At 38.8% G+C, this 22,137-nt stretch overlaps 1 protein-coding gene across 1 annotated transcript in view; it reads right to left on the bottom strand.

Annotated features, from left to right (window-relative positions):
- Window positions 1-1,552: 1,552 nt before the first annotated feature.
- The window catches only part of LOC135464426 (vacuolar protein sorting-associated protein 8 homolog), a 58,854-nt gene continuing 38,269 nt past the window's right edge, over window positions 1,553-22,137 (bottom strand). Inside the window, exons 21-34 of the mRNA XM_064741853.1 lie at window positions 21,091-21,122; window positions 20,300-20,397; window positions 19,859-19,998; window positions 18,720-18,876; window positions 17,662-17,751; window positions 14,760-14,823; window positions 13,921-14,018; window positions 12,709-12,790; window positions 11,623-11,705; window positions 9,173-9,253; window positions 8,470-8,636; window positions 7,490-7,691; window positions 6,169-6,237; window positions 1,553-2,259 (exon numbers count right to left, since the gene is read on the bottom strand). Coding sequence (XP_064597923.1) covers window positions 2,128-2,259; window positions 6,169-6,237; window positions 7,490-7,691; window positions 8,470-8,636; window positions 9,173-9,253; window positions 11,623-11,705; window positions 12,709-12,790; window positions 13,921-14,018; window positions 14,760-14,823; window positions 17,662-17,751; window positions 18,720-18,876; window positions 19,859-19,998; window positions 20,300-20,397; window positions 21,091-21,122 — 1,495 coding nt within the window. The 3' untranslated portion in view covers window positions 1,553-2,127. The remainder of the gene's footprint in view (window positions 2,260-6,168; window positions 6,238-7,489; window positions 7,692-8,469; window positions 8,637-9,172; window positions 9,254-11,622; window positions 11,706-12,708; window positions 12,791-13,920; window positions 14,019-14,759; window positions 14,824-17,661; window positions 17,752-18,719; window positions 18,877-19,858; window positions 19,999-20,299; window positions 20,398-21,090; window positions 21,123-22,137) is intronic.

Genomic DNA, 22,137 nt, shown 5'->3' with positions numbered 1-22,137 from the left:
TTAAAAAAATTTTTCAGTCATATGCGACGGAGTTCTTAGATGCATGTAATGTGCCTCCTTGTTGCAGGACGTATTTCCACTGCTCTTCGTTTAGTGCTGTTTCACTGAGATGCCTTACCGAAGGCAAGTAAGCTGCCCCACGCGAGCCATTATACTGATACGGGTCAACCAGTGGTTGCAGTATCCCCTTCATGCTAAACGCCAAGCGAGGAAGTTACAGCTTACTCTCTTTAGCGTGTGACTCTACTCAGAATTGACCCGGACGCTCTACCAACTGTGCTATCGGTGCCGGTAGTGCCATTCGAAAGTAGAAACATTTTCTACTGATTTACAATGATCCATTTGAAATATATTCAGGAGGAAATTAACGCAGAATAATTATAATAAAAACAAACATTTTACACAAAATTGATTAATTTAACTAAAAACTTCACAGATCACCGACAAACGTTTCCTTCTGAAAATATCTTCTTAGCGGGGAAAACCTTTACACCGCAGAAAACAACGTTTATACTGCGGAGAAAAACTCCATTGCGGAGAAAAGGTTTAAAGAGTGGAGAAAGATTAAAACAGCGGAGAAAATCAATCTATCGTGAAGAAAAGGTTAATTTACACCGCCTTTCTACCGTGTTGGAAAGGTGCTGAATAGCGGAGTAGGCCTTTCTGCCGTAGAAAAAAGGTTTACACCACGGAGAAAACCTTTCTACCGTTGAGAAAAGGTTTACGCAGAAGAGAAAACATTTCCACCGCTGAGAAAACGTTTTTCATTGATTTATGACGTGTATGGCTGTATTTATCGTTTATGTATATTTTGCTTCTGCGTCTGCGTTAGTTCATTTTCACAAATGCTTTCTTTCGAAATTTTTAATCTTTTCTACTTCTTTCCACTGATCCCTAAGTTTTAGTATTCAAAAATCATCATTTAGAACAAAGAATTAAAATTATATACCACGAACTACTGCAGAAACAAAATAGGCAAAATAAATTTATTTATTTATTTATTTGATTGGTGTTTTACGTCGTAAAATATTTCACCTATACGACGGCGGCCAGCATTATGATGGGAGGAAACCGGGCAGAGTCCAGGCGAAACCCACGACCATCCGCAGGTTGCTGTCACACCTTCCCACGTACGGCCGGAGAGTAAGCCAGCATGAGTTGGACTTGAACTCACAGTGGCCGCATTGGTGAGAGGCTCCTAGGTCATTACGCTGCGCTAGCGCGCTAACCAACTGAGACACGAAGGCCCCCCGATGCATCCTTTAGGGGTGAATGGGAGCTATCCTTGACTATTTGAATATCCAAATACAAAAAAGACGAAACAGTCATCCAGGGATAGCAGAAGTTAACACCATTTCGACTCGGGAATCAATTTATACTTGCAGGAGTGGTAATGCAAGTCCTGTTCTCTACAATCCACAAGAGAAATTGGCGTGTGCTGCTACTTAATGTAGATATTTAAAGGGCCCTTTCGTTCCGCAAACTGGATTTCTGTAGTTAAATGATTGGACTTTGAGACACGTGAACATCAGAAATTGTTGAGAACAATTTAATTGAACTAGTACAAGTTACAATTACAACATATACAACATACCTCTCACTTAATACGTTTTTAGTCAGACATGCTTACTGCCAACAAAGATACCGATAAAAGCTACAAAACTCGTCAGCAAAGACACCGCAACTCCTACCGAAAGTGCTGCCACACGTAAACGCGACGCCAAGTTAAGCTCTCTGACACCTACCGGCGACAAGGGCGATAACTTCCCACTGTCTCCCGTTATTCGGGCTATAAAATGGCAAAAATTTGCTTACAAGCGCGCTAATATTTTTTTTGCCAAAAATCTACCGTTCTGGTATAGCCTTTTTAAATATTTGCATCAAATCAATTAAAGTTTTGATCACACCTGAACAATGTCTACCAGCTCTGAGACGAATATCAAAACATGGTTGAGTGATACTGTACATGTGCCTATTTAAACATGGCCCCCACCCGTGACATCACATTCATCGACCAGCCAAGAATAAGTACTTTACTATATCAGTGGTTCTCTAGTCTGTTTGCAGATACATATATAATCATTTTTAATGCACCATGTCTTAACCGGCCACTCAATACGTCAGTCTTCATGATGATTCTAGAGGCGGTGGGGCCAAGCGAAGCTGGAATCGTTCGTTCTGAAGAATGCTTGTAGGTGTCCTGGAATGTCCCAGTTTCGTTCCAGCTCCAGACTTGGACAATTCCATTAAAATTGCCAACTGAAACATAGAACATCTCACTTATTATCGCCAAAAACATGATTATTACCTGGTCCTTGAAAAAAAATTCAAGGACTTTTCGAGTATTTTCAAGTACTTAAGATACAAATACTTCAAGTAGTTCAAACGACAGTCACAATCTCCGCTTTCGCGTACAAACTGCTTGTGTAAGTGAGAATATCCGAGGGTAATTCTCGAACAGTGCCCTCCACCAACAAGGCATCTCTCAGTACATAAACTTCTAGTTTTGATAACTTTTTCTATGTATTTACCTACCTATTTATCTAGAGGCTTATTATCCATAATACCATACTCAAGAATTTTTCACTTATACCACGGCAGTTACTATCATGACTGGTGGGAACAAAAGTGCGCACAAAAAACCACGGACCCTTGGCGAGAAACTTTTCCAAGATATGGATATCCTATTGGTAGATGGCAGGTGGTTTTCAATGAACAGACTGAAAAAATGACCGACCACACGAGCATACTTCACTGCTTATTATCATCATCGAGGTATACACAGAAGGAGGAACAACTCCGGATCTTCAAAGTGTTCAATGTACGACACCGACAGAGCAGAGCTTAGGTTTTGTTTTAACAGTGGATAAGCCTGTCTACCTTGTGGCGGGTCTTCACTCATGCGATCTAGAGGCTAGGGCAGCTTTTGAGACCTGGAATGGAAGGTACTCAGAATGCACCCAGTTGTGCGTCGCTTGCTCACAACAGATTTGCCCATATTTCATTTCAATGCATCAAAGTTTATTAACCCCTGCCTCCATGGTACACGATAGACTATGCTGTCCTTGCAATGTCTTCAAAAGCAGTGGTTCACGGGTTATAGAAAAACATTACCTGGAAGCTAATAAAAGGTTCAGCAGAGGCGTGTATTCACAGCCGGTAATCCTCTTCAGTGCGTTATTTCTTTTGAAATCAGTGGGGAATGCGCATGCCCACCTATGTCGACCAGCAGTGATTTTCAAAAAATATAGGAATGTAGTATTTACAAAAATCAAACTTGGTAAGAAACCACTAATGGGACCCTAACTTGCAACATGTTGTGCCGAAATGTGAGTTTATGGAACTCAAACAGACCAATTTTGGGATGTTCTTGAAAATGCTCACGTATTTCAAATGGGCAATTTTCTCAATCTTCAATCATCATGCCCACTTTGACGCACAAATATGACCTTAATCGATCTTTGTTGTGCACAGAATTTGAAGTTGACGCTTTTTACTCAAATGGAATGCGCAGGATGGGATCCCTTTGCGGCAGTGCACCCCAAGCCCCGCTCCGTGAGGCGCGGTACCATACATTGAACATCAAAATCGGCCTGACCGTGGGAGGGTTCATTCCTAGTGGAAAGGCACAGCGGGTATGTCTGGCCTTATAGCTGGGCTGATTGGACGAGTTGTTCCTCCTTCCATATATACTCCCACGATGTCACCAAAATTCCACAAGAAAGGAGCGTGGGGAAAATTTACTGTACAATGCCGGATCAGACCCCACATTGTTGATGAATTTATTTTCATTTTTTTTTATTGCCAATGATTCGAGGATGCTAGTAAATCAGGGGCTAAGTATTAAAAAAAAAAGTAAATAAAAAAAATAAAAGTAATAAATAAAAAAAATATAATAATAAAGCAAGTTGTGTAAACTGATTATTCTATTTCTAGTTCTACCTAGAATCCGGATGTCTGAAATAACCCTCTTTCATCCCCCGACATTTCCAGAAATAAAAGAAAGAAAACTAAAAAAACCTTAAAAGAAATGACAGGACATCATGTCTGACAGGTTGCTTAGTTTCGTTTCATACAGATTGTTTCGTTGGCCATTGGTGGTGAGCAATGAGTGCACTACTGATATACAGAATTTGAATGGAGAAATGTAGTAATTAGCATAGAATACTGTGTACATGAAAACTCATTCACTGCACTAAATGTCTGAACGCAGGCATGTGAAATGAGGGTCAGAAAAAAAAAAAGTCTGAAAATACCTCAACCTACCTCCAAATTACATTGGTAATCACCTGTTCCCACAAAATCAGCTGTGTTTTTTTTTAATTTTAAACAGGAAATCTGAAATCAACCAACTAGAGGAAAATTCCCATGTCTGCCTGAACGGGAGTAATTATGAAATAATCATCCGACTGTAGTTCAACTTGCGTATGGACAAGTTAATTTATTTATTTATTTGATTGGTGTTTTACGCGGTACTCAAGAATATTTCACTTATATGATGGCGGCCACCATTATGCTAGGAGGAAACCGAGCATAAGGTTGCTGAATGTAAATAGAGGCAATTATGACAATAATTACATGACTGCCATTACTTCGCAATAATTACTTGATTGCCATTAAACGTAAGCATGCACATGTTCAGATTATAGGCACGATGCATGGCAAGTTTCATCGAAATCGATACAGAAGGAGATGCATGTACAAAATTGTGTCTAATAATAGACAGACGCAATCTGCAGATGGCCGTGGGTTTCCCCTGGGCCCGGTTTCCCCCCCACCATACCGCTGGCCCCCGTCGTACAAGTCAAATATTCTTGAGTACGGCGCAAAACACCAATCAAATAAATAAATACCTAAAGAAAAGGCAGACGGACAGGGTGATTAATTCTTGAGAGAGGTATAAAAACTCCCTATAGCTTACACAAACATTTCTAGCCTCCATTAATAAATACATCCACTCCAGGTGTTACAGGGGCTAATACTCTTTCTCCATGTTCGTTTAATAGCAACATCCTAATTAATACCTAAACTTTTCTCCTAAACTATTAAATACGTTTTACAGGCACATCATCAAATCTATCAAAGAGTAGAAACAATGTGCTTTATAATTTACTAGAACATTCGAAGACTTTCGAAGTTGAAACTTTTTTGGTAAATAACAATAAATCCTTTAAACCTAAAGTTAGATTTGGTAGCAAAGAAACTTCAGCTCAACACAAAAAGTACTGATATCATGAATTTGATAACACAAAAAGTATTGATATCATGAATTTGGTAAGACAAAAAGTACTGATATCATGAATTTGGTAATACAAAAAGAACTGATATCATGAATTTGGTAATACAAAAAGTACTGATATCATGAATTAGGTAATTTACGGTACGGTAAATGACCTAAAGTTTTGCACGTACGTTACTGTCATTTACTTCAGCACGATCTGAGTTGGTGGCAAGGTGACAGAAGTGGGTGATTATAAGGTTTCCTGCCCATTTCATTACCCTGCAGGGCAGCCCTGATCACTAACCTTCGCCACGTGTGGCTACATCACGGACCCTAGGTGCATGTGCAGATCTTTCGATGTCCCTCATGATACCCATGAGTTAAACCAGAGAAAATATCGAATCAGGCAATGACTTTCAATCATGTAAATTCCAAACAGTGTTTCAATGCATGGCCAAGTTAAACAAGTTAAATATGTACAATGTAGCCTACACTGCCGGCCTCAATTCAAAGAGTAACCGACCGTTCAGGTTACCGGTACGTGGAAGTCACCACACCATTATGTGGTGAATGCTTGTCTGCTCAGAGCCCCCGTTATGCAATAAGTATGTCTGCAAATGTATTTCAGCTACAATTACATTTTAGTGAGAAATATCTGTCACCAGCCTCCCGTATAATTTGAATGAAGTACGTCACGCTACATGCACAGTTTGCTTTGCTAGAATTGGAACTATCCGTTTATTGCTGAAGAGCCACCTTTTCCAGAGTTTTGAAACCGTTAACCTTCCATTAAACACAGAAAACATTCTCAAAGCAAGGTTTCCGAAAACTACCATGATTTACTTTGACTCATTTTTGGTAGCCCTGGGAGCCTATTGCGAGTCAGATAGGAATTGTCCAAGTTCTGGTATCAAAATAAAGTGCATGACCTTAAAGGGCCTTCTTACCCTAGACGGTGTCTTCATGCTGCGTCTGAAGTTCTCAAAAGCTTCAATGGCTTGAGGGTCAATGGAAAACTACAAACAGAAGAGAAGATTCTGAGAAGACGAGAATCGTGTTTGGTCTACATCATATGAATAACAGAATAATCCACTGTACACATATAAGGTAGTCTCAGTATAATATCTCTGTAGTGAATGGATATTTCCTTGTATCTCCATTTCCGAAAAGGATAATATCAAAATTTTATTGAAATATATTCACAGAATACGTTCTACTGACTATATCCAAAGATACAAGGTATACATTTAGGTTTGATAGTTTAAACTTACATGTAGGCACAGGTTTGCCAAAATCACAGCCTCAACTTACACAGTTACGCTTATGCTCTATATATTCACCGAGTGGATCCAACAGCACATTATACTGTAAAGAGGCATACGTTTTCTACTGTGATTCTTGTTATACATAGACAGAGTCTTACAAGTCTTTTTTTTTTTAAGAAACAGCCAGCTCTTCATTCAAGCATTGGAGTATCACAAATCAAAATGGAATCTTCATGAATTCTGGCACTATCAAGACATCAAACCAACTGATTACACACCAAATGAGTTTTCCTCCTAACTTCCTAATATCTGCCAGCAAATCTCTGAACATAACATCAATGGAATGTGTGTTTGCAATGTGACGTTTCCTGAAGTCAAATGTTTACACCTCTGTTCATATTAAGCCAAGGTTTAATGTCAGAGGTACGTGTAATTCAGGAGATGAGGTTATAACCTCTTCTGTCTCTCTGTTCGTCCCACCCACAGTTTTTTACCATTGCACGCTATCATTTAAGAATCTTAATTGAAACTTTGCACATGTCCTTAGTATATCTGTTTGCCCAACCCAAAGTTTTCCACACTTTTTTTCACTACCCCTAAAAGTTATTAAACCAAAATTTTTGCACATGTACAAAATTGGTGATGATTTATGACGTTTTTTCATTAACTTGGTATCCTTTAACACAAACACAGTTTTCTATTTATATTACAGTTGCACGAATATGCAGTTAATCTCCATATACATTTTAATTGGGTCGAAAGCAAGGAACAGGTTTTATTACTTGGAACTGAGATTAAGATGGATATCTTGGAATGTTCCATATTTTTTTATTAGGCTTTTGAACCTACATGTATACATTTTACAGTTTCAGAATGCCTGATGAAAACTAAATTCTATCACCTACTATCTACACGATTGTTTGACAAGCATCATGGCTGATAACTTGCTCACCAAACTCATCACAGTGATTCCCTCAAGATTGTGACATCACTTTATACTTACCTCCTTTGACTGGTTATTTGTGTCTGTTCTTGGAATGGATTGTGAACCTGAGGGGGTTAACAAGGCCCTGTGAAACCTTGTGCTGTGAAGACGTCCTCTTTTCATGTTACTGCACAAGTAACACACCCACACCTCCTCCCCCTCTACCAAGTGAACTGACCCCACACTTTGGAGACAGTTGGTATGGTAACTATGGCCACACCTAGAAAATTTGGAATTGCAGAAATTGCTTACTGTCTGAGTTTTTCAATGCACAGTATCCAATATCAATCCACAATGTTAAGCCAAATCCAAGAAAGCACATGAGTCTTTTATCAAATAAATATCTTGTCACTGATTTCATGTGCTTGGCTTCCAAAACTTACACACTACATTCCATGCATCAAATAGCTTCCCAACAGCCAAACCAGGTTGAGTTGGATTCAGTCATGCAAATGTATACATACATGCAGTCACTTACTGATAGATTATCTGAGGTTAAAAAAAAATGTAGTTAGAATTATTTTACATTGTAACAAACATGCTCCTTGCAATTTCTTCCCAGTAGAGTATTTTTCAGCTGATGTACCTGTATCTATTTATTTCATTGGTGTTTTACGCGGTACTCAAGAATACCTCACTCATATGACGGTGGCCAGCGTTATGGTGGGAGGAAACCGGTCAGAGCCCAGAAGAAACCCACGACCATCCACAGGTTGCAGACACATCTTCGCATGTACTTGAATTCACAGTGACAGCTTTGTTGGCATGCTCCTGGGTCATGCCGGTGTGCTAACCTCCTTAGGTACAGAGGCCCCGAAGTACGTGTATGCAGCCATGTATTATTGACTCCTATTGTTATAGCTGTCCCCTGGGAAGAGTAAACTGTTCACCCTGATGGCATTACCCTCATTAAACAAAGGTTTCATTCATTCATTCATTCATTCATTCATTCATTCAAACACGTCATACAAATGTAGCTTACGAAGCACTACACATACCTGAACACAATAATGGCTTCCGATTCCAAGATGCCACTGTAATGTTTGGAGCACATATTGCATTGTTGTTGTCGAGCAATATAGCTCCGCCCAGCAACCGCAGTCAGGTGACTCAAATGCAGGTGAAGGTCATGATACATAAGATTTTTGCAGGTCGTCATTAATGTCTGTGCAAGAGGTAAAGGACACGATCAATTCCAGGTTTATCCACATTCCTCACCCCACCCACAATTTATTCTAACACACACCTAATTATTAACAGCCAGGTAATAACTATGTAAGCCCCATTTTACTTGTACACAGCATTGAGCAAGTTTTGGACTGTCCCAGTACCTACAGCAGATAGCTTTTTGATGACATTCACTGGAGCATGACATTTTACTATTCCACAATCGCTACAGGACATAACTCAAGGGATTCACAGTGTATAACACATGTTAGACTAGGTGCTTAGATTTAACTTTTCCAAAACCAACAGGACATTTCAGAACATGTCTAAGATGTCACAAAACTGCCTTTAAAAATGCTGACAAAAAGCTACCATTTAAGACGATTTCAATGAGTGATGATTTCTCCCCAGGAAACAAGTTGAAGGCCATTGAAAGCTCATGTTCATTAAGACAGTATTTGATCCCCTCAGTCAGTGGAAAGAAGCCTGATATGAACGGCTACTAGACTATTTTAAAACTGAACAAAAACTCACCTCTTCATAATTATATGTTTCCAGCATTCCCAAAATCAGCTCTTTTACCTCCCCAAATTTACCTGTGTTATAGGCTGGGTCCTGGCAAATAGAAGTTTTCATATATTGTATGCATACTGTACTTGAACCAGAAGGCAATATGGTAATGAATGGGAGAATTTGCTATTGCTAAGTAATGAATGGGTTTTCACAATGATAGTTACATAACATTACATCACAATTTGTAATTTATCAGTGTTTTGAAAAAAAGAATCCAACAAACAAGCAGCTGCCAGGAAACACATGAAATAGATCCAGTCAATCACTGAACAGATCCAGTCAATCACTGAACAGATCCAGTCAATCAATGAATAGATCCAATCAATCACTGAAAAGATCCAATCAATCACTAAAAAAAATCCAGTCAATCACTGAATAGAACCAATCAATCACTGAAAAGATCCAATCAATCGCTAAAAAAATCCAGTCAATCACTGAATAGAACCAATCAATCACTGAAAAGATCCAATCAATCACTAAAAAAAATCCAGTCAATCACTGAATAGATCCAATCAATCACTGAAAAGATCCAATCAATCACTAAAAAAAATCCAGTCAATCACTGAATAGAACCAATCAATCACTGAAAAGATCCAATCAATCACTAAAAAAAATCCAGTCAATCACTGAATAGATCCAATCAATCACTGAAAAGATCCAATCAATCACTAAAAAAAATCCAGTCAATCACTGAATAGAACCAATCAATCACTGAAAAGATCCAATCAATCACTAAAAAAAATCCAGTCAATCACTGAATAGATCCAATCAATCACTGAAAAGATCCAATCAATCACTAAAAAAAATCCAGTCAATCACTGAATAGATCCAGTCAATCACTGAAAAGATCCAGTCAATCACTGAACAGATCCAGTCAATCACTGAACAGATCTAGTCAATCACTGAAAAGATCCAGTCAATCACTGAACAGATCCAGTCAATCACTGAACAGATCTAGTCAATCACTGAATAGATCCAGTCAATCACTGAACAGATCCAGTCAATCACTGAACAGATCTAGTCAATCACTGAATAGATCCAGTCAATCACTGAACAGATCCAATCAATCACTAAAAAAAATCCAGTCAATCATTGAATAGAACCAATCAATCACTGAAAAGATCCAATCAATCACTAAAAAAAATCCAGTCAATCACTGAATAGATCCAATCAATCACTGAAAAGATCCAATCAATCACTAAAAAAAATCCAGTCAATCACTGAATAGATCCAGTCAATCACTGAAAAGATCCAATCAATCACTAAAAAAAATCCAGTCAATCACTGAATAGATCCAGTCAATCACTGAAAAGATCCAGTCAATCACTGAACAGATCCAGTCAATCACTGAACAGATCTAGTCAATCACTGAAAAGATCCAGTCAATCACTGAACAGATCCAGTCAATCACTGAACAGATCTAGTCAATCACTGAATAGATCCAGTCAATCACTGAACAGATCCAGTCAATCACTGAATAGATCCAGTCAATCACTGAACAGATCCAGTCAATCACTGAATAGATCCAATCAATCACTGAAAAGATCCAGTCAATCACTGAACAGATCCAGTCAATCACTGAACAGATCTAGTCAATCACTGAAAAGATCCAGTCAATCACTGAACAGATCCAGTCAATCATTGAACAGATCTAGTCAATCACTGAATAGATCCAGCCAATCACTGAACAGATCCAGTCAATCACTGAATAGATCCAGTCAATCACTGAACAGATCCAGTCAATCACTGAATAGATCCAATCAATCACTGAACAGATCCAGTCAATCACTGAACAGATCCAGTCAATCACTGAACAGATCCAGTCTATAACTGAATAGATCCAATCAATCACTAAAAAGATTCAATCAATCATTAAAAAAAATCCAGTCAATCACTGAATAGATCGAATCAATCACTGAAAAGATCCAGTCAATCACTGGGTGAGAGGCTCCGGGTCATTACGCTGCGCTAGCACGCTAACCGACTAAGCCACGGAGCCCCCCTTTTTTCACTCTTAAGCGAAACATCTATGATCGACTTGCATGATTCCAATTAACAGAGAGGATCATTATAAATTTAAAGTATCCATGTTAACAAAAACTGATCAAATTTAAGTTCACAACTTATTCTCGTTCACAAGTGGTGCACCATGTTTCACTGATAACCACAGGGGCATTATGTGTATATGTTACATTTACCCACAGAGAAGCAGATGAGTTTCAGGCACACGTTCATCATCTGACAAACAAATAGCCATACAGAGTATCCCGGGTGAAGGATACATATGCAAGGCTGTAGTGTAGTGGTTGCATGCATGGTGCCTCAGTTATCTCATTCTCAGCTGTCTTCCACTAATACAAAGACATCATTAAAATCGTTCATCTTAAAATGAGCTTCAACTGAAAACTCACCTGCATGATCTTCTGTAAAATTGCTGGCAGTGCAATGTATCCCATCATACTGTTCAACACATGGTGAGTGAGCTCTTTAACTTCTGGAGGTAAAAACATATTTGATTCCATATTTTCAACCCACTGATACATGCATATAGATGTACAAACCCGAAATATCAACAAATTCAGTGCATACTGAATTAGAAAGTACTTAATCCCCATATGAACCTGTCAACCAAATTTAAATCCCTGTGTGAAATGCTATGACTTGCTATTTCCAGACTGATCAATAGAGCCCCTACAAATGTTTATGGAAATGTGATCTTTATCTGAAGCAGCTTGACATCTTCTGTGATGAACAAAAAGATAAACAGACAGATATACTGACAACGTCATCAATGTGGCAAAATATATGCTGATTTGATAAAAAGATCACTCTTCTGTCAAAATCAATGTTACAATATAAAACATTACAGAGCTGAGAGCAAAATATGAACCAGGTTAACAGTCACCTTAATGGGGACCTCAGTCAGACTTTAAGCACTTTTTAACCATGTAATAATAGCCACTGATATCAACTAGCTTTATCCCTGGAAGTGAAAAATCTGATAGAAATTTTCTAGTTAGGGACCTTCCATTAAGTACATACTTTCATAGGCAGGGGACAAGGGGTGCACCTTGTAAAATGTGCGTACAAGGTAGAGAAGGATGTGTATATGTACAAAACAAAACAAAACAACTAGATATAGAAACACGATACGCTCCATTGCACTGGTAAGTAAGATTTGCCATGCATCAAGTGCATTGTACACTTTTGTGACTGACATCATGTTAGGCATAGGTTTATACAATTCGTGACATTACAAGTTTTAGATTAAAAACATCATAACACGACTTTTATCTTTTGAAGCAAGACCATGAAGTCAGGGTGTCATCCCGTTTTAATCTAAAAACATAATGTAGTCAGTTGCGTCAGGTTGGTGACTCTTAACTGATTTATTAGACACAAGCTTTTGTAGCTTCATGTATCCAGTACGACATTTCTTGATCCTTAAACAAATGTGTCTAAGACTTCAATCTTATTTTAATCTGTTTGGTTATTACCGTCAACATAACGTTTTTCTGCTACATCTTTGATTTTTCTTTGAGGTGACATCATAGCTTCCAGAAGAGGGAACCACAGAGCCTGCAAAGAGAGAGTGAGTGAGTGAGTGCTTGGGGTTTAACGTCGTACTCAACAATTTTTCAGTCATATGACGACGAAGGAATCATTAGGGTGCATGTACGTGTAATGTGCCTCCTTGTTGCAGGACGGATTTCCACCGCTCTTTTATTTAGTGCTGCTTCACTGAGACGACTTACCGAAGGCCAAATGTCCATGTATAATGTGTCAAGGCAGCACTGTTTAATATAACCAGGCAGCCAAATGCTGATGTATGATGTGTCAAGGCAGCACTGTTTAATACAACCAGGCAGCCAAATGTCCATGTACAATGTGTCAAGGCAGCACTGTTTAATATAACCAGGCAGCCAAATGTCCATGTATAATGTGTCAAGACAGCACTGTTTAATATAACCAGGCAGCCAAATGTCCATGTACAATGTGTCAAGGCAGCACTGTTTAATGTAACCAGGCAGCCAAATGTTGATGTATAATGTGTCAAGACAGCACTGTTTAATATAACCAGGCAGCCAAATGTTGATGTATAATGTGTCAAGGCAGCACTGTTTAATATAACCAGGCAGCCAAATGTCCATGTATAATGTGTCAAGGCAGCACTGTTTAATATAACCAGGCAGCCAAATGTCCATGTATAACTTGTCAAGGCAGCACTGTTTAATATAACCAGGCAGCCAAATGTTGATGTATGATGTATAAAGGCAGCACTGTTTAATGTAACCAGGCAGCCAAATGTCCATGTATAATGTGTCAAGGCAGCACTGTTTAATATAACCGCGCAGCCAAATGTCCATGTATAATGTGTCAAGGCAGCACTGTTTAATATAACCAGGCAGCCAAATGTCCATGTATAATGTGTCAAGGCAGCACTGTTTAATACAACCAGGCAGCCAAATGTTGACTCTTTAATTCTTTAAAGCCATTCCTTTTCAAAGAGATACAGTTTATTCATAAAGTTTATGCTTATTCACATTATCATTTCTGCACAAATGGCCGACCAAATAAATAAAATAAACATATACAGCTATGGCCTATACGGGCCCCTATTAGGCCATGATGTACATGCACCAGTAGGCACAGTAGTAGACCTATTCTTTACAGTCTTTTTCTTTAAAAAGAATAGTAGGGTTAATTACCTCCCTTCCTGCTTCGTCCATCTTGTTTGAATTTCTCTGACAGAGTTGTATGATAACCAGTAGCACGGCCTGAACCTCTCCTAACTCCACAGTCAGGTCTGAAACCACAAAGTTCACCAATATGCTTTGCATCAGAAGAGCAGTCAGGTGTTTTACGGCAATAACACCTGGCTCATTGGTAGTAAAAAACTTACACGGATATCTACACTACATGTTCTTGTACAGGAAACTTACATCACTAAATTAGAACTGTATTTCTGTTTGAAAATCTAATCTCACACATACACTGTAGTCAAATTAAATGTAATATATTTTCTGTGACATAAGAGCTTCATGTGAATACGTTAAACAATGATATATGTGATGCACATGTGAACGTTTACATATTGTTTACATATTACATATTACGTTTGTTGAGTCTTGTCAGAATCAAGAAAATAAGTTAATATTGAACTTCTCTTGAAGGTAATTTCCATCAATCTGTTAGATGAACTATTCCCCATGCATGCATTCTTGATACCTGCACCCACTGTGTCGTCAGCCAATTATTAGCACATACCTGCAACTCTCGCAATATGCCACTCAAGATTCAACCATGCACTACACTTGCATTAAAATGCAAGTCGTTAATCTATGCATGACATTTCATTGAATTTGCCTTTATATTTGTTACATGTCAAATAATATATGAACTCTGACCTCAGCAAGATATACCACAACGTCTGAATGGATTTCCCATAATCCCCCAGAAGTCGGTGCACGGATTAGGGTATCTGATGTCGCCATTCACTTAACACTGACCTACAATAATAAAAGCTTTTTGATCCCTGTGAACTCACCTTTGCCAGACTGACTAGGATCTTGTAGAACTTCTGTTACTGCTTTCAGCTTGCCTTGTAAATTCTGGAAAACAAAACATCACATAAACTACACAGTGATGTTAACTCCGAAGTCGCCCATCCTTCAACCTTTTCACAAAGAATTTATTTCCACTGTGTGTATTTACTAACTGTAAACAGATTCTTGTAGATTCTGCTTTATGAATGTACCTGTGATAATCTCCTCACTACGTGTCTACGCACAACTAGTGTAAACGCAGCCCTAATGATATTAAATACACAGTGTGACATCTGACTATGGTATATACAACCCTAATGATATTATGTACACCGTGTGACAACTAACTAGGGTATATGCAGCCCTGGTGATATTATGTACACAGTGTGACAACTAACCAGGGTATATACAGCCCTAATGATATTATGTACACAGTGTAACAACTAACTAGGGTATATACAGCCCTAATGATATTATGTACACAGAGTGACAACTAACTAGGGTATATACAGCCCTAATGATATTATGTACATAGTGTGACAACTAACTAGGGTATATACAGCCCTAATGATATTATGTACACAGTGTGACAACTAACTAGGGTATATACAGCCCTAATGATATTATGTTCACAGTGTGACAACTAACTAGGGTATATACAGCCCTAATGATATTATGTTCACAGTGTGACAACTAACTAGGGTATATACAGTCCTAATGATATTATGTACACAGTGTGACAACTAACTAGGGTATATACAGCCCTAATGATATTATGTACACAGTGTGAGAACTAACTAGGGTATATACAGCCCTAGTGATATTATGTACACAGTGTGACAACTAACTAGTGTATACGCAGCCCTAATGATATTAAATACACAGTGTGACATCTGACTATGGTATATACAACCCTAATGATATTATGTACACCGTGTGACAACTAACTAGGGTATATGCAGCCCTGGTGATATTATGTACACAGTGTGACATCTGACTATGGTATATACAACCCTAATGATATTATGTACACCGTGTGACAACTAACTAGGGTATATGCAGCCCTGGTGATATTATGTACACAGTGTGACAACTAACCAGGGTATATACAGCCCTAATGATATTATGTACACAGTGTAACAACTAACTAGGGTATATACAGCCCTAATGATATTATGTACACAGTGTGACAACTAACTAGGGTATATACAGCCCTAATGATATTATGTACATAGTGTGACAACTAACTAGGGTATATACAGCCCTAATGATATTATGTACACAGTGTGACAACTAACCAGGGTATATACAGCCCTAATGATATTATGTACACAGTGTGACAACTAACTAGGGTATATACAGCCCTAATGATATTATGTTCAAAGTGTGACAACTAACTAGGGTATATACAGCCCTAATGATATTATGTTCACAGTGTGACAACTAACTAGGGTATATACAGCCCTAATGATATTATGTACACAGTGTGACAATTAACTAGGGTATATACAGTCCTAATGATATTATGTACACAGTGTGACAACTAACTAGGGTATATACAGCCCTAATGATATTATGTACACAGTGTGAGAACTAACTACGGTATATACAGCCCTGATGGTATTATGTACACAGTGTGACAACTAACTAGGGTATATACAACCCTGGTGATATTTTGTACACTGCGTGACAACTAACTAGGGTACATGCAGCCCTGGTGATATTATGTACACAGTGTGACAACTAACCAGGGTATATACAGCCCTAATGATATTATGTACACAGTGTAACAACTAACTAGGGTATATACAGCCCTAATGATATTATGTACACAGAGTGACAACTAACTAGGGTATATACAGCCCTAATGATATTATGTATACAGTGTGACAACTGACTAGGGTGTACGCAGCCCTAATGATATTATGTACACAGTGTGACAACTAACTAGGGTATATCCAGCCCTAATGATATTATGTACACAGTGTGACAACTAACTAGGGTATATGCAGCCCTAATGATATTATGTACACCGTGTGACAACTAACTAGGGTATATGCAGCCCTAATGATATTATGTACACAGTGTGACAACTAACTAGGGTATATCCAGCCCTAATGATATTATGTACACAGTGTGACAACTAACTAGGGTATATGCAGCCCTAATGATATTATGTACACAGTGTGACAACTAACTAGGGTATATCCAGCCCTAATGATATTATGTACACAGTGTGACAACTAACTAGGGTATATCCAGCCCTAATGATATTATGTACACAGTGTGAGAACTAAGTAGGGTATATACAGCCCTAATGATATTATGTACACCGTGTGACAACTAACTAGGGTATATGCAGCCCTAATGATATTATGTACACAGTGTGACAACTAACTAGGGTATATCCAGCCCTAATGATATTATGTACACAGTGTGACAACTAACTAGGGTATATCCAGCCCTAATGATATTATGTACACAGTGTGAGAACGAACTAGGGTATATACAGCCCTAATGATATTATGTACGCTGTGTGACAACTAACTAGGGTATATGAAGCCCTAATGATATTATGTACACAGTGTGACAACTAACTAGGGTATATGCAGCCCTAATAATATTATGTACACAGTGTGACAACTAACTAGGGTATATGCAGCCCTGGTAATATTATGTACACAGTATGACAAGTAACTAGGGTATATGCAGCCCTGATGATATTATGTACACAGTGTGACAACTAGGGTATATACAGCCCTAATGATATTATGTACACAGTGTGACAACTAACTAGGGCATATACAGCCCTAATGATATGCATAAATATACCTCTAAAACAATCTCACATGGTGTACACCCTGTGACAAATGACATGACCAGCTGTGTTATGACTGAATTTACCTCTAAGATAATACTAAAGGCTCCTTGTACATCTCCAGCTTTCTCCAGAAGGAACGCCATGGCATCGGAGATCTTGTGACGGCGACATATCTGAAAGAAAATAAGTCAGTACATGTATACTCTCACATGCATGAATATAAGGTATTTAATACACATATAATACAAACTTCGTTGTACAACTCAGTCTGAGTCTTTTATTTATTTATTAGGTTGGGGTTTTAAACCATATTTAACAATATATCACTTTAATATACGATCATTAAGGCAGTAGAGTCCGTGAAACCCACATCCATCCACAGCTTGCTGGCAGACCTTGCCACATACAGCCAGAGAGGAAACCAGCATGAGATGGTCTCACAGAGATCACATTAGTCAGCGCTTCCTAGGGTATTTGCTGGTATGCAGACCGCTAAGCCATGGAGGCCTCAAGTCTGGTTCATGTCCCAGGCACAGGGAACAAATGAACGTACCTCATGAACATCATGCGCATGTAGATAGAGAATAAACTTGCTGTCCTTGTCCTACTTGTAATATTCACTGAGAATCTACAAATTCATACGTTTATAGGTGTTGTTTTAACTCTTTTAAAATTTTTCAAAAACACATTCTGTGTTCTACACCTTGCTAACAAAAACAAATGATTTTTGATAGGACTTCAGACAGACCTCATCATGTAGCCGGCAACATGTTACAGGAACGGTCACACAGTGAAGCAGTGTGCAGAAAGACAGGCAACCCTACATGTACCTGACCATGAGATGAAAGCTAACAAAGTTTCCTTCACTCGCTAGCCTACCCAACTAACGACTTGTGTCAAAAGTCCACTAGGGGAATGTTTCAATCTGCCTGTCCTAGGCCAGTTTTGAGCCCGCATCTTCTGCGTCATCAACAACATATCGCAACATGTTTATGGTTTCAATCAACAATGTTAATTTTAAAGCAAAACGAGAAACCTGTGGGGACTCACAAGCGATGTGAAAACTGATGTCTCTTTGGATACAACTGAAAGGTGATTTTTAGGAACTCGTAATGTTACAACCAAAACAATGTTTATTTACCGCCAGTGTTTGTTCCAGTCTGTAGCCTTCTGTCATCTTCACATAGTTTGCAACATCCCCAGGCTTAAACTGACACAGCAGGTCAATGTAGAGCTCATAAATCTCTGGATCTATGCTGATCTGACGATCTGTGTTAATAGCACTTCCTGATGTATCTCTGGAAGCAAGGATCATTTACACATAATAAAGCATGCAATTTAACATTCAACATATCAGCATTTACTAGGAATGACAAAAAATCCCTATATCTCTGACAACCTGAACAACAAAAGTACATGCATGACAAAATTCGCTGATAATAAGGAAGAGTGTCTTATTTTAGTATGTAATTCAAATTCCAACAGATCAACACAGGAAAACTGGCGAAAAGATGTGATGACGTGAGCTTCAAAGTACATGAATGACAAAATTCTAACCCCACCCACACTCCAAACTCAAAAAAAAAAAAAAAGTCCTTAACTATAAGAAATGACGACCTTGGAAGCTAGCTTCCATAAATATCCCGTGCAATGACACAAGAGCCTCTCACCAATGCAGTCACTATGATCTCAAGTCAAGCTCATGCTGGCTTTCTCTCCAAGCATACGTGAGGGGCCTGCCAGCAAACTGCAGATGGTCGGGGGTTTCCCTGGGCTCTGCCTGGTTTTCTCTCACTGTAATGTTGGCCACGGTCGATTAGTGAAACATTCTTAACTATGACGTAAAACATCAATCAAATAAATAAATAAATAAAATCCATAAATATCAATCTGATTTCTGAAAAACAATTATGCCACAAAGCTTAAGAAGGTAAGCTGGAGATATCTGCAAAAAAATAAATATTCATCAATCACACCAAATTTTCTGTATTTACCCAAAATAGCTCCAATTATTGCCTTTCAGTAAATACTTAATAAATGATTCTAAAGTTTGAAGATGTCGTAATGTGATCCCACTTTACAAATTTTAGGACCTTTCTTACCAATTTTGAACTGTAACAGGGGCACAGACGAGGCTGATTTTGTTTGGGTCATTCTAATGTAAAACAGCAAAAATTTGGAATTGAAAGCTGGAACGGCACTGACAAATTTTTGTAAAAAAACTCCTATATAGCCCTCTTTGACAACAACGTAGCAAATACTTATTGAAAAATGTCTTACTTATATAAGATGACACCCTGGAGAAACTGGAACTGTAGTTTACGGTTATTGGAAAGTTTAGCCACAATATCATTGAGATTAGTGGCGAATCCGGTGATGACCATCTGAGCGGCTTGCTTACAATCTATCTCTACCAGCTCCTTGAAAACAGAAAAAAAAAAACAATCATTCATGTAATCTCAGTCTAGTTTTGTAACAGCTAGAACTGAGAAATGCAATTAAGGCTATCTTTAAATATATATATATATATATATATATATATATATATAAGCATAAACTTGTGCTATACTGGATTAGAATCTTTCTAGCCGAACAGGTGGCCTGCCTTGCACAGGTTCACTGGTAATGCTGTATTTGCCCAAATTTTCGCAAAAATTGTTCATTTTTGACAAATCGGCTTAAACTTGTTTGACACTTGTGAAAGATGGTGTGAGATGTCACCTGTAATTTGGCCATGGCCTGCTTCTGCAAGGTGAACTTTTCCTCCTCACTGTAAGAAGTGCTCCTCATGATGTTTGTGATGTATCCAAAGCCTGATACTGTAACACACACAGCAAAAAATACGTTCATTTATCAATGAATAAACAATAAAATAAGCTGACATCAAAGCTTGATGTACCACAGTCCAACAAGATGACAAAACTAATGGCAAATATCAATAATAGGTCCATGAGTGAAGAAAACCACAGTTGTAAAGTGGGGTAACTCTCATCAAGCAACATGTAGTTGCCGAATGGGGTAACTTTCATCAAGCAAACATGTAGTTGGCAAGTGGATCACTCTCATCAAGCAACATGTAGTTGCCGAGTGGGGTAACTCCCATCAAGCAACATGTAGTTGCCGAATGGGGTAACTCTCATCAAGCAAACATGTAGTTGGCAAGTGGGATCACTCTCATCAAGCAACATGTAATTGCCGAATGGGGTAACTCTCATCAAGCAACATGTAGTTGCCCAGTGGGGTAACTCTCATCAAGCAACATGTGGTTGGCAAGTGAGGTAACTCTCATTAAGCAACATGTAGTTGCTGAGTGGGGTAACTCTCATCAAGCAACATGTAGTTGGCAAGTGGGGTAACTCTCATCAAGCACCATGTAGTTGATGAGTGGGGTAACTCTCATCAAGTAACATGTAGTTGCCGAGTGGGGTAACTCCCATCAAGCAACATGTAGTTGCCGAGTGAGGTAACTCTCATCAAGCAACATGTAGTTGCCGAGTGGGGGTAACTCTTACCAACCAACATGTAGTTGGCAATTGGGATCACTCTCATCAAGCAACATGCAGTTGCAGAGTGAGGTAACTCTCATCAAGCAACATGTAGTTGTCGAGTGGGGTAACTCTCATCAAGCAACATGTAGTTGCCCAGTGGGGTAAGTCTCATGAAGCAACATGTAGTTGCCCAGTGGGGTAACTCTCATCAACCAACATGTAGTTGGCAATTGGGATCACTCTCATCAAGCAACATGTAGTTGCTAAGTGGGGTAACTCTCATCAAGCAACATGTAGTTGCTGAGTGGGGTAACTCTCATCAAGCAACATGTAGTTGCCAAGTGGGGTAACTCTCATCAAGTAACATGTAGTTGGCAAGTGGGGTAACTCTCATCAAGCAACATGTAGTTGCTGAGTGGGGTAACTCTCATTAAGCAAACATGTAGGTGCCGACTGGGGTAACTCTCATCAAGCAACATGTAGTTGGCAAGTGGGGTAACTCTCATCAAGTAACATGTAGTTGGCAAGTGGTATTACCCTCATCAAGCAACATGTAGTTGCAGAGTGAGGTAACTCTCATCAAGCAACATGTAGTTGCTGAGTGGGGAAACTTTCACCAAGCAACATGTAGCTGCCGAGTGGGGTAACTCTCATCAAGCAAACATGTAGGTGCCGAGTGGGGTAAGTCTCATCAAGCAACATGTAGTTGCCCAGTGGGGTAACTCTCATCAAACCAACATGTAGTTGGCAATTGGGATCACTCTCATCAAGCAACATGTAGTTGCAGAGTGGGGTAACTCTCATCAAGTAACATGTAGTTGCTAAGTGGGGTAACTCTCATCAAGCAACATGTAGTTGCTGAGTGGGGTAACTCTCATCAAGCAACATGTAGTTGCCGAGTGGGGTAACTCTCATCAAGTAACATGTAGTTGGCAAGTGGGGTAACTCTCATCAAGCAACATGTAGTTGCTGAGTGGGGTAACTCTCATTAAGCAAACATGTAGGTGCCGACTGGGGTAACTCTCATCAAGCAACATGTAGTTGGCAAGTGGGGTAACTCTCATCAGTAAC

Source organism: Liolophura sinensis, chromosome 4, assembly GCF_032854445.1.
Source record: "Liolophura sinensis isolate JHLJ2023 chromosome 4, CUHK_Ljap_v2, whole genome shotgun sequence".
Classification (NCBI taxonomy): Eukaryota; Metazoa; Mollusca; class Polyplacophora; order Chitonida; family Chitonidae; genus Liolophura; species Liolophura sinensis.
This window is presented reverse-complemented; position numbering and strand designations above follow the sequence as displayed.